Below are 15,547 nucleotides of genomic sequence, written 5' to 3'. Positions count from 1 at the left end.
CTAACTCCTCTTCTGAGAGAAGAGCCCCCCTCTTCTCTCAGAGGACCAAACTGAGGCCCAGAGAGGTGTGACCTGCCCAGAGGCACCCAGCAAGGGAGTGGTGGGGGACTTGGTGTGTCCCCTGTGCCGGGTGGGCAGGGGCAGGCAGTAGGCATCCAGTGTAGGCAAAGCATCCAGCCCAAAGGTGTTCCCAATGCCCAGAGCCCCCATTGGGATTCCTGCCCCTCCCATCACAGCCTTCACTGCCCTCATTTTCCTTAACTTCCTCTTCTAAAACCAACTGAACACTTCATCTGTGGCCCCCATTACTCCTGAGATGGCAGAAGGCAAAGCTTCCAGGGTGGTGCAGGCTGCTGGAGCAGGGAGGCATCAAGGAAATCTCACCATGGATAGACACGCAAGGGCGTGCTCTGGGCAACATGGCTGTCTTCCTAGTCCTGAGCCCTTCCAGATCTGGACAATTGAAGCACCCTGTTATATCCCTCCACCTGCCAGCTCCTAAGACTTCTCAGGGAATGGGGAGAGAAAGAACTGCAAGGCAAGGGGCAACCCAGCCATCCCCAGCTCTGGCATAAATCAAGAGGGCTCCCTGGAGAAGGTGGCATCACTCATGTCAACCTTTACCACACATCCCCATGCTAGGCACCAGCCAAGATGCTTTGCAGGATGACTTCTGATCTTCCTCTCAACCCTGCAAGGTTGGTCATCATTGTGCCCAGTCTAAAGATGAGGAAACTGAGGCTCAAGGGGGCCTTATCCATGGTGCCATAGAAAGTAAGTGACAAATCCTAAATTCATGCTTGGGTGTGCCTGACCCAGAGCCCTTGTTCTTTTTGCTCCAGTGTGCCGGTCCTCTTCCCCACCGTCAACATGCTCATCAGAATCCTCAGACATGCTTACAGCAGTGTCCAGGTGTGCATCGAGCCCAACCAGGCCAGTGCCTGCTGCAGGCTCCTTGCTCTCCCTGCATACCACCATGTCTGTGTTCGCCGTCCTGTGGAGGCTCCAGGGCCTCAGTGCTGCTGATTGAGGCTGTCATTCCACTCTTCCAACCACAGCCCTCTGCTGTCCCTGCATGAGCCCTTCACTCCAGACTGGGGTCCCAGTTCCTTCCTCAGCCTCCCCAGCTGCCTCTAGTTCGGCTCACACTGTTTCCCAGCACAAATGTTCCTCCCACCTCTCTCTGCTAAGCCAGGTTTCCACCATCCTTCCAAACCCAGCTCCCTCCTTTGGAAGCCTTCAGCCAATCCCACCCTCACTGTTTTCTTGATCTTTGCTAGCAGGAACCCATCCCCATCTTCTCTGCAGGTTTGTCCAGTGAGCAGAGATAGGAAACCCTGCATTAGGGCTTTGGGTGGCAAGAAAGAAAATCCATTCTGTATCATCTTAAGCAGGGCCAGACATGGTGGCTCACACCTGTAATCCCAGCACTTTGGGAAGCCAAGGCGGGAGGATTGCTTGAGCTCAGGAGTTCAAGACCAGCCTCGGCAATATAGCAAGACCCTGTCTCTACAAAAAATTAATAATAATCTAGGCAGAAGGAGAAGTATACTGGAGCAATACTGGGATACCCCACAGGATCAAAGGAAAAATCAAACAGGGAGTGAGGCACAGAGGGGCTCCTGGAATAGCTGGGCCCAGGGATGCAAACCAGGGCTGAGTGTTGTATGTGTCCTTCATTCGTGCTCACTGAGTGTCAGCCTAGTTCCTCTCCCTGGAGCTCTGCTTCTAAGTCATTCACATGTTTGACCGTACTGTGTGCCAGGATTGTTGTTCCAGAGACCAAGGATATCGCAGTGCACAAATCCCTTCCTTCCTGTGGGGATATAGGCAATAAACAAAGATAGCGTGTATCAGAGGATGACCAGGGGTAGGGAAGGCCAGGACATTGGAGTGGGGGCTATAATTTCACATGCAGTGCTCAGGGAGGGTCTTAGGAGAAGATATTTGAATAAAGACCTGAAGGAGATGAGGGCATGAACATGCAAATATCTGGAGGGAGAGCTTGCCAAGAAACAGCCAGGGCAGAAGCCATGAGGCCAACACACGCTTGGTGTTCAAGAAACAGCCAGGAGACCAGTGTGCTAGGGCAGTTAAGAGGAGAGAGTGGTGGGAGGTGGGGCCCAGGGTGTGCAAGAGAGGGGCTGTTGATATTCCCACATTTTACTGCTAGAAAGACTGACTCAATCTCTCTGGGCCCAAGGTCAACAATCCCAGAGAAGGATGCGATTGGCTGAGCTTTGATCAGGCACCTGGTCCTGGACCAATCCCCTCTGACCATCTTGGCAGGGTCAGGAAGAAAATGGCAGCTCCCGTGCATACCACAGGGCTGAAGTGAGAGGTGGTGAGACAAAGAGGGGCAGACCCAGAAGAAGTGGGAGAGCCCAGGGTCTTACAAAGCAATTCACCACAGATCCGACAGGACGACATGTCATGGGAGGTTCCAGCCTCTTCCTGCACTGCCCTGGGGGAGTGGGGGGTTGTTCTCCACTTGTTTTGGGTGGACAGTGGGTAAAGTAGGTATTCAGTTGTTGGCTTGACAGGACTCATGTTGGGGTCAGCTATGGTTCTGCCAGGAGCCTTGAGGCTGGACTTGTTGTAAAAAGGGCTAAGCACTAGGCAGTGTCTCAGAGTGACAACAATATCCCCTACACACACAAGCCCACCAGAGGCAACACATAAACTCATAAGCCTGAGGTGCAGCCATGCCAGCCGGGCCGATCTGAAGCTAGACTGGAGTGATGGTGCGTGTGAATGAACATGGAGCACTCACGTGGGAGGAGGGCTCCTGGGCTTCTACGAAGTGACCGTTACAGTGTACAGTGCTGGCTGGGACCCAGTGTGGCCAGAATAGCTTCGGGCCAAGGAAATGCGGGCAAGAAGCAACCCTGTTGTCCAGCCACCCTGGGAGAGGTTCCTGGGCTCTGAAAGGCGCCGGGTAGGGATGTGGAGGGATGGGATAACCTGAGAGAGTCTCGACCCAGCGAGCTGCAGTGCCATCTTTCACCTTCTCCCCCATCCTCCCTGTGAACCTGAAGGAGGATCGGGGCAGAGCTGGCCCTGGACAGGGCCACAGGGGCCTTCAGTGGTTGGACATCCTCATGGGGATCAGAAAGACACACCCCCAGCCTCTGTGGGAGACCGCTGGTTTTGGCAGGATGCGGTAGGATGCGTGAAGGGAAGGAAAGGGGGTCTAAAAATCTCTTATCTCCCTGCTGGGTGGCATTCAAGAAGTAATTCGTGTCTCATTCTCCCTCAGCTGAAAGCCACAGACGCGGACGAGGGCGAGTTTGGGCGTGTGTGGTACCGCATCCTCCATGGTAAGTGAGGCTGCCCTAGGATGGGGGCCCACCCTCCTGCCTGGGTGAGGGCAGAGCTTCTCTAGGCTTCCACAGGTCTGGGGGATGAAGCCAAGAAAACCCCCAGGGCTGTACACATGGGGCAAGGCCAGAGGGAGGAGACAGGGACATTCTCCTTATTCACACAAGGTCGATGAGGGGGCAGCTTTTTTGATTATTTGTTTTTAAGACGGAGTCTCCCTCTGTCGCCCAGGCTGGAGTGCAGTGGCGTGATTTCTGCTCACTGCAACCTCCGCCTCCCGGGTTCCAGCAATTCTTGTGCCTCAGCTTCCCAAATAGCTGGGACTACAGGCGCGTGCCTGTAATTTTTTGTATTTTTAGTAGAGACGGGGTTTCACCGTGTTAGCCAGGATGGCCTCAATCTCCTGACCTCGTGATCCACCTGCCTTGGCCTCCCAAAGTGCTGGGATTATAGGCGTGAACCACCACACCCCCGGGTGGCTTTTAATTGCCGTATTCCTGAAGTCTCTGGTGTCCTGCAGAGCTTCCCAAAGCTATGGCCCTGACAGATAGGGCCCAGAGCCCAGGGCAGCCCCCAGCAGCACACTCCCCAGGAACTGGGTCTCAATGGTCCAACCAGAATCTGGTGCCCATCCCTGAACCAATCACTATGGCCAGGGAATAAAACGTGTTAATCCTCCCACTTCTCAAATCAGGGGTAAAGTCACTGCCCACAAATGTTATGGACTGAGAGTAGAGAAGAGTAGATCCCCAAAGGAAAATCAGGGTGCTGTGCCCAAAAGATAGGGGAATGAGTGCTGGACCAGCGCTGAGATGTCCACTAAATCCTGGATTCAACCACCCATGGAGAATTTGGTTTCGGTCCCTGTTTTTGGAGTGCCCCAGCTTCTTCTGAAATGTTAAAAAGGCCTCACACTACCCACATCTGTGGGTGTAGGAGCAGGGCGAGGGGGACCAGCAGGAGCCCCACCTGCTGGGGACCATCAACACCAAGATGAAGGCTTTCAGGAGAGAGCTGCAGGCCTTCCTGGAGCAGGAGAACCACTCTGGGGATGGCCTATCTGCCTTGTGCCACCTCACAGAGTCCTCCAGCTTCCTCTCCACTGTGACTTCCGTGTCCTGGAAGACCCCCATTCTCCTCACAAGGAGGGAGCATGGGAACTTCTGCCCCCAACCATGGCAGGCCGGCACAGCAGGAGACTTCTGGGCAGGGCCGGTATTCCAGGGGGTCTGTCCCTCCACGCAGGTAACCATGGCAGCAACTTCCGAATCCATGTCAGCAATGGGCTCCTGATGCGAGGGCCCCGGCCCCTGGACCGAGAGCGGAACTCATCCCACGTGCTGATAGTGGAGGCCTACAACAACGACCTGGGCCCCATGCGGAGCTCCGTCAGGGTGAGTCTCGGGGCAGGCTGGGGTGCTGACCTCAGGACGGGGCCAAGCCCACCGCTAGAACAGAGAAGGCCATTAGTTGGTGCCTGGTGTGGGCAGGGCCACCACCAGGTTTAGGAGCTGAATGACATCTGGGGCTAAGGGTTCAGTGACAGGTGCCCAGCCTGGGACTTGGACTTGTCATTTTGCTCTGAGTCTGTTCCTCCAGCTGTGGAAAGGAGTCAGTGATAATGACGTCTGTCCTAAGGGATGAAAGAGGTATCCTTACTGTACTAACCCCTGTATCCACAGAGCTCTCTAAGGTAAGTCAAGGAAATCTCACATGGGTGATCTTGGAGGTACAGATGCCAACCTCATTTTACAGATGAGAAAACTGAGGCACAGAGAAGTTGCTAGTGATAGAATCAGGACTGGAGCCCCCATCTTCTGAATCCAAGTTCAGTGCCCTTTCCAATGAAAGTGACCCTAACATATTCCAGTCACCTCTCCCAGCTGCCTCATCAAATGTATTCTTTTCTGCCCAGCCTCACCTGTGCAGCCAAAATCAAATCAGCCTTAGTCCTCCCGAATGGCTAAAAACCTACACACAGATGCTCCCACTGGTTGTGTTATGTGCACTACCGCCAGCAGGGGGATGACTGAGATGACCTCTCAAGGCCACCTCACCCCTACCCCTGCACACTCAGCGGCCCCCAGCCCCTTCCCCTAAACCAGTGAGTCAGACCCCGGACATTAGGAGTAGGAGGGAGATGGGAAGAGTCAGGCGGAGCAAGCAGGGACTTTCACCCAGAACTGAGCGCCCCGCTCCTCTTCTCAGCCCCATCTCCACCCCCTGCTTCCCCCAGGCTGGAAACAATGAGCAGTGGTCACCGGTACTCACGATCACAAACACGATGGGTCTGACTGCGCAGGGACTGTGCTGGGGCGGGTGACTCAGCCCTGACCCAGCTCCTGCTGACACCCCCAAGGCTTTGCCCCAGGAAGTGCTGGGAAGAAACCTGGGTCTTTGCAACTGCCCTGAGTGAGACCTGCCCTGTGGAAATGGCTGAGGGGGTCAGATCCCCTGGTTCTTACAGGGTCCTGATGATGGAGACTCAGACACAGTGACCTGGACATGCACACAGCCATGCTGGCCTGCATAACTGTGAGTCTCATTCGTGGGCTGGTCAGTACGCCCTCATCCGAGCCTGCCTTGTGTGGGGCCCACTTCAGGCCACAGAGTGACGGATGTCAGTGAAGCTGGGGTTGGGTCTTTAAACTTCAGGCTTCCTAACACAGCCCTCCATGTGGCCCTCGCTCCCCACTCCCTCCCCGAGGCAGGGTGGGCGCCTGCCTCCAGGATCTGCTCCCATCAATGCCTCAGCATCGTGGCTGCAAACCTTTTTTAGCCACAAACCTTCTGTTTAAACAAAATGATATGCAGCATCCCAGGGTACGGTGTAAAACAGATCGAAGCCAGGCTGTGACGATCAGTGCAGGGGTGGGGCTCCCAGAGCCACACCCGCTCAGCTACTTACCTCCTGCCCCTGTCCCCGTGAACCCTGAGGAATAATAAACCCTCATATGTGCCAGATATTTTTCTAAATGCCTCGTGTACTTTAACCTCTGTAATCCTCATAATAGCCCTATGAAGTTGGCACTGTTAATACCTCCATTTTACAGATAACATGATTGAGGCAAAGAGGAATTCGCCGACTTGTTCACGGTCACACAGCGGTAAGGGTGGAGCCAGGCTTCATGCCGCGGCAGCCAGCTCAAGCCTGTCCCCTTAACCGCTACACCCCACTGCCTCACACAAGCCTCTTCAGAGCCCAGTCAGAAACCACTGCCTCATCCCCTCAGGGTAATTTTAAGGTGAGAATTTGGGGGCTGGCCCCTGGGTCAGGGACTTGGTGGCACTGTAGCACACAGCCTCCACACCTGTGAGACCCGGGAGAGCTGGGGATGTTCCTGCAGGCAATGTGGGGACTCTGGCTTTCCGCTGGATTCACTTTCCCAGCAGCAGGGGACAGACAGCTTGCAGGAACCATCCACATCCTCCAGTTCCTGCCTCAGAGACCGGGGACAGCCCCAGTGAGGGGCCAGGGAGTGCAGAGTGAGACAGTCCCCACAAAGACTGGGTGTCTCAGGGTGTACACGGCACATACGCACTCAAACACACACACATGCCCACGCACACCTCCTCTTCCTGTCCTCCTAACCACTAACACCCCATTTTACAAATGAGGAAACTGAGGCACAGCACTGCACTGGCACAGCACTGGACAGGCACAGCACTGGACAGAAAGCAGGTCTGGTTCTCCAGGAAGCCCAGTAGCTCCCACTTGCTCAGCAAGAACCTGACAGACCTCTGCTTCCTGTACATCTGTGCCTCTGAAGTTCGCAAACTATCTTGCCTCCTCCTGTCTCTGCTGCTAAAAACAAGGCTGAAACCAACCAGAGGATGGTGGCATGTAGCCAGACTCATGGAGGACAGGCCACACCCCAGCTCCGTGCCACCTCTCTCATCTTGTCATTGTACTGTCAGCCCGGCCCTGTTTTTTCCTCACAACTCTTGGAGTCAAGGTCATTTGGACAAGTAGATTCAGGAAGGGTAAGGCTCACAGTTTTGAAAGAGGAGTGGTTAGTTTCTGTTTACAGAAAGAGTTCCCGAAATTCATCCATGCAAATTCCCCCCGCACCCACCCTACCCAGGATCTTCCCCAGCCAAGTTCTGGGTGAAGCCAAATTTAGAAGTTTCCAGCTTGTGAACAGCTGCGCTCTGGAGTGGACGCGTTAGTTTGCATAGTGGGTTCTGGGTGTCTGTCTGGACATGAAAATTCTAATGACACAGCAGAGCTGTGAGAACCCTAGGAGCAGCGATGCAGAGAAACTTTTACCCGCCTATGCCTCTTCGCCCCCAGCCCTGCCACCCTCCCCACCCTGGAGTCCTCCACTGGTCAGGCTGCTGTTTTTGGCTTCTACCAGCCAGAGGCTGTGTCACTTCTCTCCAGCTGATTCCCAGCTAATCCCCAAAGAGAAAGCAGGGCTGATCCCAGAGGCAGTGACCAGGTGCCAGACACACACGCCTCTGCTGCACATGCCGCCGGCCCCTCCCTTAGTGCTGGTCACCACATGCAAAGTCTGTATGGAGAGTCACAGCCCCTTCCCTATTTGCTCCTCTCTCCACTTTGTTGGCAAGTTCCTACCAGCCCTGGCTCTGTTTGGCTGGGAAGAGGGTGCCTCTCCTGTTCTGGGGCCAGCTCACCACAGCACAGAGCAAAGAGCTAAAAGCTAAGAACTCCTGGGCTCCAGCAATCCTCCTGCCTTAGCCTCCCTAGTAGCTGGGATTACAGATGCATGTCACCACCCCCGGCTAATTTTTTTTTAAAGACAGAGTCTCACTATGTTGCCCAGGCTGGTCTCAAACTCCTGGGCTCAAGCGATCCTCCTGCCTCCACCTCCCTAGTAGTTGGGACTCCAGGTGCGTGCTATCACCCCTAGCTAATATTTTTTGTATTTTTTGCAAAGACAGAGTGTTACTATGTTGCCCAGGCTGGTCTCAAATTCCTGGGCTCAAGAGATCCCCCCACCTCAGCCTCCCACATTTATGGGATTATAGGCAAGAGCCACCATGGGTGACCTCCATAAACACCTTTTAAACTGTATTATGTCCATGATGTACAATGCATACATTCATAAAGAGGACTTAGAAAGTGCTGTTAAGCGGTGAGGAAAATGATGTGTAATTGCACAATTCAGAAACAGCCACTGCCTTGGGTGGGGGCCTCAGAAGCAAACCCTGAGACAAGGATTGGTGTGAAAGTAATGTGTAAGAAGCGCCCACAGGAAAAGGTGGAACAGGGTGCGACCAGAAAGGAAAAACAGCCAGCAAAGTGGCATGGAGGGAGCTAGGCCTCCATCCCCCAGGGAGCCCTAAAGCATCCCCTCACTGCCCCAAACAGGGCCAAGGAAGGTGGAGTCTTTGCTCTCCACGCCCATCAATCATTGGCTCAGGGCTGCCCTAGGGGACGGAAGTTCCCAGGCATTTCTGCTCACTGGGCTGGTTTCCAGCAGCCCGGGTGTGGGTGCAGTGAGGTGGGGTTGGTCCTCCCCAAAGAGCCTGAGGGGCTGGGAGCTGGCTGTGAGAAGGTGCACAAGAATCGTAAAGAGTGCTGAGCACTGACATTCTCTACTGCAACTGCCATTGTATTTTAACCTGTATTCTCCAAGATATATTTTGATATTTGATTATGATCACTTTGAATTTTTTTGAGAACTTTTGCAGGCCCTGGCTCATTTGTCTTCATAACAACCTTAGGAGTGGCATGGAGCGTGAATTATTACCTTAATATTACCACTTCATAGCTGGGAAACTGGTGGCCCCAAAGAGTCACTAATTAGTCAGACGTTCCCACAGCGTTAGTCAAAGAGCCAAGAGCAAGATGAAGTTCATTCCAAAACAAGTAATGTTTGAGCATCTGCCACGCACCAGGTGCTGTGCAAGGTGGTAGGACACAGTGACACACCAGATAGGCCCGGGGTCCCAGAAGGAGCTCATAGCAGGCCCGGGAGAGCAGTGACCACATTAGCTGGCCACAGCGGGCCAAGCCCTGGACTTCCCAGCCTCCACCCCGCCCTGACCTTGCACCCCTGGCCCGGCTCCCGCAGGTGATTGTGTACGTGGAGGATGTCAACGATGAGGCCCCCGTGTTCACACAGCAGCAGTACAGCCGTCTGGGGCTTCGAGAGACCGCAGGCATTGGAACGTCAGTCATCGTGGTCCGAGCCACAGACCGAGACTCTGGTGAGGCTGGCAGGAGGAAGCTGGGGGTCCCATTGCTCAGAGCAAACCTCCCCGGCTCACCCAGCCCCTCCTTCGAAACGGTCATCCCTGATGCTTCAGGCTCCCCATTTAGCCATGTCTGGGCCAGAGAGGGGCTGCTGGGATAGTCTTGATCACTTCCCACCAGATGCCCTGGCCTGAGAGGGTTGGAATCAGGGAGAGTTGTCCTAACCACTGGGTGGACAGAGGAGAGGCCACAAGCTTGAGAAGTCCAGCTCCATCATCCCAGGACCCAGCGGCTCCCACTAGCCTTTGGAGAGGGGCTGAGCAGAGCTGGGAGGGGTAAAGAGGACCCATCAGAAAGCTGGCTGTGGCCTGGCCTGCTCCTCCAGCCCCTCCATGCCCTCCAGGACCAGCTCAGGGCCTAGCACACACAGCCCCCCTGACCCTGTGCAAGGGACAATGCCTTTCTGTGCTACAGGGCAGTAGCCTGAAGGCAGCCTGAACCTTGCGAAGGGCCCAAGCCCCAGAGCCACAGCCGGCAGCGCAAAATGAAGGGGAAGCATACCGGGTCTCTGTGGCCCTCTGTGCGGCCTGGGCTGTCTGAGGCATGGCCTGAGCCTGTGCCTTAGTCAGCGATATGACTGAAAAGGAGCATTTTCTGGGGACCCACCGTCCCCCAGAGAGGCTCCCTGAGCTGCTCATCCTTCATGTCAGCTACTCTGGTGGCCCCTAACCCCCCTCTCAGCATCCTCAGATTATCTGTGGCACACATGGGATGGGGAGGAGGGAGAAATGGCTGCAGATTCTCAGGCGGAGTCTCAGGCACGTTAGTAGAGTTTAGGCTACGGCCCCATGGTTTCTGGCCTTTTCTATGTCAGGGATCCCCTCCCCAGAAAAATGCACATCCAGTCAGAGTCCCCAAGTAATTCCAAGGAAGTCTTGGATTCCCAGAGTGGTTTGATGACCACTCCCTTCCCTGACCTCCCCTTGAGGTCTGTGAACTTCAGTTTTGGAATGCCAGCTCTAGCTCCTGATTGAATGGTTTGTTTCAAGGCACAGGAATTTGGGGTGTAGGGAGTGGGGACGATGGGGGAAGGTGTCCCTGACACTGAGGCCCTCTGTTGAAGGGACCAAACCAAGGCTTGGCCACCTATGAGGATGCTCTCTAGATCAAAGCCTCCACGACAAGAGATCCTTCATTTCCCCAACCCTTGTATGTCCAGATATCAAAGGGAGGTACATGAGCTTGAATTTTGAGGCTCCAGGAGCAGACCCAACTCCCTCTGTCATATCTCTAGTGCCAAGGCCAAGCCCCAGAGGAAGGCTCAACAGTGCATGCTGGATCTTGCCATCCACATTGACCTTAACCCATCCTCTGCCTCATCTCTGGGGATGATCCCTCCCACAGAGGTGGGGCAGCCCATGCTGGGTGAGCCACCCAGAGGGTATGGGTGTGGCAGCTTGAGAAGCCACAGCATAGCCCCACTCAGTTCTATCTGGGACTGCACAGTCTCTGTGTCCTCCTGCAGGGGACGGTGGCCTGGTGAACTACCGCATCCTGTCGGGCGCAGAGGGGAAGTTTGAGATTGACGAGAGCACAGGGCTTATCATCACCGTGGATTACCTGGACTACGAGACCAAGACCAGCTACATGATGAACGTGTCGGCCACTGACCAGGCCCCGCCCTTCAACCAGGGCTTCTGCAGCGTCTACATCACTCTGCTCAACGAGTTGGATGAGGCTGTGCAGTTCTCCAACGCCTCGTACGAGGTTGCCATCTTGGAGAATCTGGCACTGGGTACCGAGATTGTGCGGGTCCAAGCCTACTCCATCGACAACCTCAACCAGATCACGTACCGCTTCGACGCCTATACCAGCACCCAGGCCAAAGCCCTCTTCAAGATAGATGCCATCACGGTGAGGGGCTGGGGCAGGGAGCACCATTTCTTCCAATCTAACCAACATCGGTTGAGCTGCTTCTATGTGAACAGCACTCTCCTCTTTGTCGTAAAGTGTCCTTAAGATGGCCACGTGTGGTGTCATGTACTTGTAGTCCCAGCTGCTTGAGAGGCTGGGCAGGAAGACTGCTTGAGCCCAGGAGATTGGAGGCTGCAGTGAGCTGCGTTTGCCCCACTGCACTCCAACCTGGGCAACAGAGTGAGACCTTGTCTCTCAAAAAGAAACAAAAAAAAGTCCCTGAAATAAATATCCCTGTAACACACCCATTTTCGTATGTAGGGGTAAGATAAAGTTTATACCTATGCAGGCTGGTATCCTTCTTGTTACTAGACAAGGAAAGTCTATAGTAGGAAAAACCAACTGTTTTTCCTTCTGTTTTCACACCCATCACAGATCCCTTCGCCTCTGGTCATCGAAGTGTGTGTGGGGTTTTCCCCCATACCAGCAACCGATTATCTAACTCTCTGGACACCAGCTAGGAATCCTATAGTTTGATTTAATTCTGAATATTTCTACCTGGAGTTAGCATCAGATCCCACAGGCTCACAGCTCAGTCCCTCCCACACACCAAGCAATTACCCAGCAGACACCATAGTGTCAGATCCCACAGGTTGAGGGCTCAGTCTCACAAAACTGCCTCCACTTCAGCTGCCAATCACAACCTCTAGGTTGTTTGACCCATGCTTCTGACCAACCGGCTAAATCAGAGTTCCCACAACCCCCTCCACAAGTTCCATGAATTTGCTAGAGCAGCTTGCAGAACTCAGGGAAACACTTTAATCACTATTACCAAGGTATTGCGAAGGATATTCTAAAGGATATCAACAAACAGCCGAATGAAGAGACACACAGAGCGAGGCATGGGAGAAGGGGCTCAGAGCTTCAGTGCCCTCCCTGGGCATGCCAACCCTCCAGGCACCCCTACATGTTCAGCAGACTGCGAGCTCTCTGAACACTGTAGTTCAGGAATGTCTATGGAGGCTTCATCACATAGGTACGATCAATTATTAACTGAATCTCCAACCCCTCTCCCCTGTCTGGAAAATAAGGGGTGTGGAGGCGGGGCAGAACATTTCAAGCTGCTCATCCTGGCTTGGTCTTTCTGGTGATCAGCCCCAACCCAGGAGCCCACCAAGAGTTGCCTCATTAGAACAAAAGACTTCTATCACCTAGGAAACTCCAGGGGATTAAGAGCTGTGTGCCAGGAACCGGGGACAGAGACCAAATGCATATTTCTTACATCACAATGTCACAGAAAGCTCTACAAGTCTTATTTCCCTTTTCACCTTGGCTGTTAGGAAGCTCAGATATAAATGTTGGGCTTCATTACAATAACTATTCTTAGCTAGTTGTCTGGTGCACCAGTCTCTTATCTACTGCCAGGCTCTTACTCCTCCATCTTTGCTTCAGTGTATCTTTTATCAGAATTCCTTCTTTGAAAGTAGGCAAGGTGTGAATCACTACAACGTGACAGGCCTTGTCCTAGAGGATATTGGGAACACAAATGGACACAAAGATGAACAAGAGCCTTCTCAGCCCTCAAAGAGTTCTCAGGCTAGAAGTGGAAATGAAAATAATCCAGGATGCAAATCAGAGAGAGCACCAAAGGAAGATGTGCAGAGAACTACAACAGAGGGGTAGTGGAGCCCCTCAGGGCCCAGCAGTCATACCTGGCTGGGGAAGCAGGAAGGCTTCATGGAAGAGGTGGCTTCCCAGTGGAAAGTGAGCGAGAAGAAGGCATTCAACAGACAGAGTGTCGTGGGGAAGTTATGCCGGGCAGAGGAAGTGACATGGAGGTGGGAAAGTGGGCAGAATGACCGGGGTTAACAAGGGTGTGATGTTGTTACTCACCCATCTGACCCCTTCCCTGCAGGGTGTGATCACAGTGCAGGGCCTGGTGGACCGTGAGAAGGGCGATTTCTATACCTTGACAGTGGTGGCAGATGACGGCGGCCCCAAGGTGGACTCCACTGTGGTGAGTGGGACCAGGGCGAGAGCCCCTCAGGTGCAGCCCCTCGCCGGCCATGACACTTCCAAACCCCCATCTTCCCCAGCCACCCAATGTATGGGCCAGGCAGTGGGCGAGGGTCTTGATAGCCTGAGACCTCGCCGTGTCCAGCCATGCCACACCTTCCCAGCATGCTGGGCTAGGATGAGACCTCAGGCAGGGGGAGGGTGGCACTTCCAGAGACCACTGCCGGGAGTGGGGTCTGGAAGAGCCACAGACTGCTAACCATCTGCATCTTTGCCTTTTCTCTCGCTCCCCTCCTGCTGCTGCCTCTGCCTACAGAAGGTGAGTAGCCTGTGACTGGAGTTTCCCCTGTGCTGTTGGCTGTGGCCAGGGCTGGCCGGGCTCTGCTTGGCCCTGGACCTTCCCATCTCTCCCAGAGAGAAGGCACGTGGACATGCCTGCAGCAGGCCCCCTTCCAGTGCCTCCACTCTCACACCCAAGTTCAGGCCCCTCTGGGGCATGTCCCCTGCCTCCAACTCTGCCCTCTGTGTCTTGCCTAGCCCCGGTAGGGTCTTGGGTGGGGAGAGCACTAGCAAAGGAGTCACTGGAAGACCACTGAGGCCTTGTCCCAGCTCCACTCCTCGCTGGCTGTGTGACACTGGCAAGCTGCTTAACGTCTCTGTACTTCCCTTCCTCAAGTCCAAAATGAGGGTCGTGCTGGCATCCCTGCCATCCTCAGAGGATGTAATGGAAGCAGCAAGAGACTGCAGGCAGAAAGCCCTTTGTAAGCCAGTCCTGGAGGCAGATGTGACTGCAGTGGGGCTCTGTCCTGATGCCTCAGCTGCTGCATCCATCAAGGGGACCCCCTCCCTCTCTTGGGGGTTGGTGCAAGCGTGTGGGGTGGAATGCACATTGCGGGGCCTGGGAGTGCTTAGGAAGGGGAGCCATGGGCACAGGTTTGTTGCTGCCCTTAGGACAGCCTCTAAGTAAAGGCAGAGAAGACTACGTGCTGGGGCCCCTGGGGGAGGGGAGCCCGCTGAGGTCAGAGGAGCCAGACAACATTCCTAGAAGAGACGGCCCAGCCTGAAGGGAGAGGCAGGCAGGGGAGCTCACGCTGGGGTTGCAATGGGAGTGGGTCCAGGACCAGCTACCTGAGAGAGGTCCATGGGATGGCATCCTGTGGTGATCCCAGAACACTCAGCCATCGATCTGGCCTGGACACTGGCCGGTCAGGTCAGCTACTGTCTGGAGACCACCTGGGGCATCAGGCTCATCATCAGCCTTGGTTATAGCCACGTTGCCATGCCCTGCTGAGTCCCTGTCACATTAACCTAAAAAAGCTAGAAGCCAACTCAGTGTCCAAGCAAAGAGCTGAACACAATTTCTTGGGGTCCTCGGCCCCAAGGCTCCCTTGGAGGTGCCCAGTTCTAGCGGCCCTGGCTGTGGCTGGGCCATACCTAAAGGCCTCCTCCATCCATGGGGCCAGCCTGGGGGTGAGTGAGGCTGTGATGGGCACGGAGCCCCCACAGCTCCCCTCAGCTGTGCTCCCCAAGGGCAGCCGGTGAGCCAAGTGCTCGGGCAGTGGGTGCCGGGTCACCCGCATCCTGCCACTCCCAGCCAAGGGGCAGACACTCAGGGGTAAAGTGGGACCCTCTTACTGAGCCTCACCCTCTTCATTCATACAGTGGGCCCACCTGGCCCTCACACTGCAGGTGTTGCAAGAAGGCTGGGAGGAGAGGCCAGTGGGAGCCCAAGGGTGGCAGGGATGGCGAGGAGGCCCCCCTGCGTGGACCGCCAGCCACTTCCTCGGCACGGCCAGCGAGGGCTTCGGAGCACACAATCCTACCTGTGCCCCCGTATTTCCACAGTGCTTTGCCCTCTTCCGGGTGGCAGGGCCCACCCGCTTTTGCTCTGCCCTGACTTCTTCTGAGAGGCTCCCAGGGCCCGCTGCCCCAGATCCACCAGCCACGGTAGCCCCAAACACTGTTTGAGGTGCTAGGGTGGAGGCAGAGGAAGGGGCCCTTTAAAGGTGGAAACACTTCCTCTGCTAGGCCGGAACCCAAACCACAGCTCACCTCCACCTGGCTCCTCCCCGTCCCCAGCAGCCCTGGCCAGCCCTAGAAGGAGTGGTCAGGCAGACCAGAAGGGGCAAACTG

General features: G+C 55.0%; 1 protein-coding gene across 2 annotated transcripts in view; it reads left to right on the top strand.

The window, feature by feature from the left end:
* Positions 1 to 15,547, top strand: part of CDH23 (cadherin related 23) — a 168,515-nt gene that overhangs the window by 75,393 nt on the left and 77,575 nt on the right. For both annotated transcript variants that reach the window (XM_038009089.2, XM_073019067.1), the window contains exons 17-21: positions 3,260 to 3,320; positions 4,567 to 4,715; positions 9,363 to 9,498; positions 11,010 to 11,398; positions 13,314 to 13,415. In XM_038009089.2, coding sequence (XP_037865017.2) covers positions 3,260 to 3,320; positions 4,567 to 4,715; positions 9,363 to 9,498; positions 11,010 to 11,398; positions 13,314 to 13,415 — 837 coding nt within the window. The remainder of the gene's footprint in view (positions 1 to 3,259; positions 3,321 to 4,566; positions 4,716 to 9,362; positions 9,499 to 11,009; positions 11,399 to 13,313; positions 13,416 to 15,547) is intronic.

The sequence above is a fragment of the Chlorocebus sabaeus genome, chromosome 9 (assembly GCF_047675955.1).
Source record: "Chlorocebus sabaeus isolate Y175 chromosome 9, mChlSab1.0.hap1, whole genome shotgun sequence".
Taxonomy (NCBI): domain Eukaryota; kingdom Metazoa; phylum Chordata; class Mammalia; order Primates; family Cercopithecidae; genus Chlorocebus; species Chlorocebus sabaeus.
Note: the sequence above shows the minus strand (reverse complement) of the source record. Positions and strands in the feature narration are given on the sequence as shown.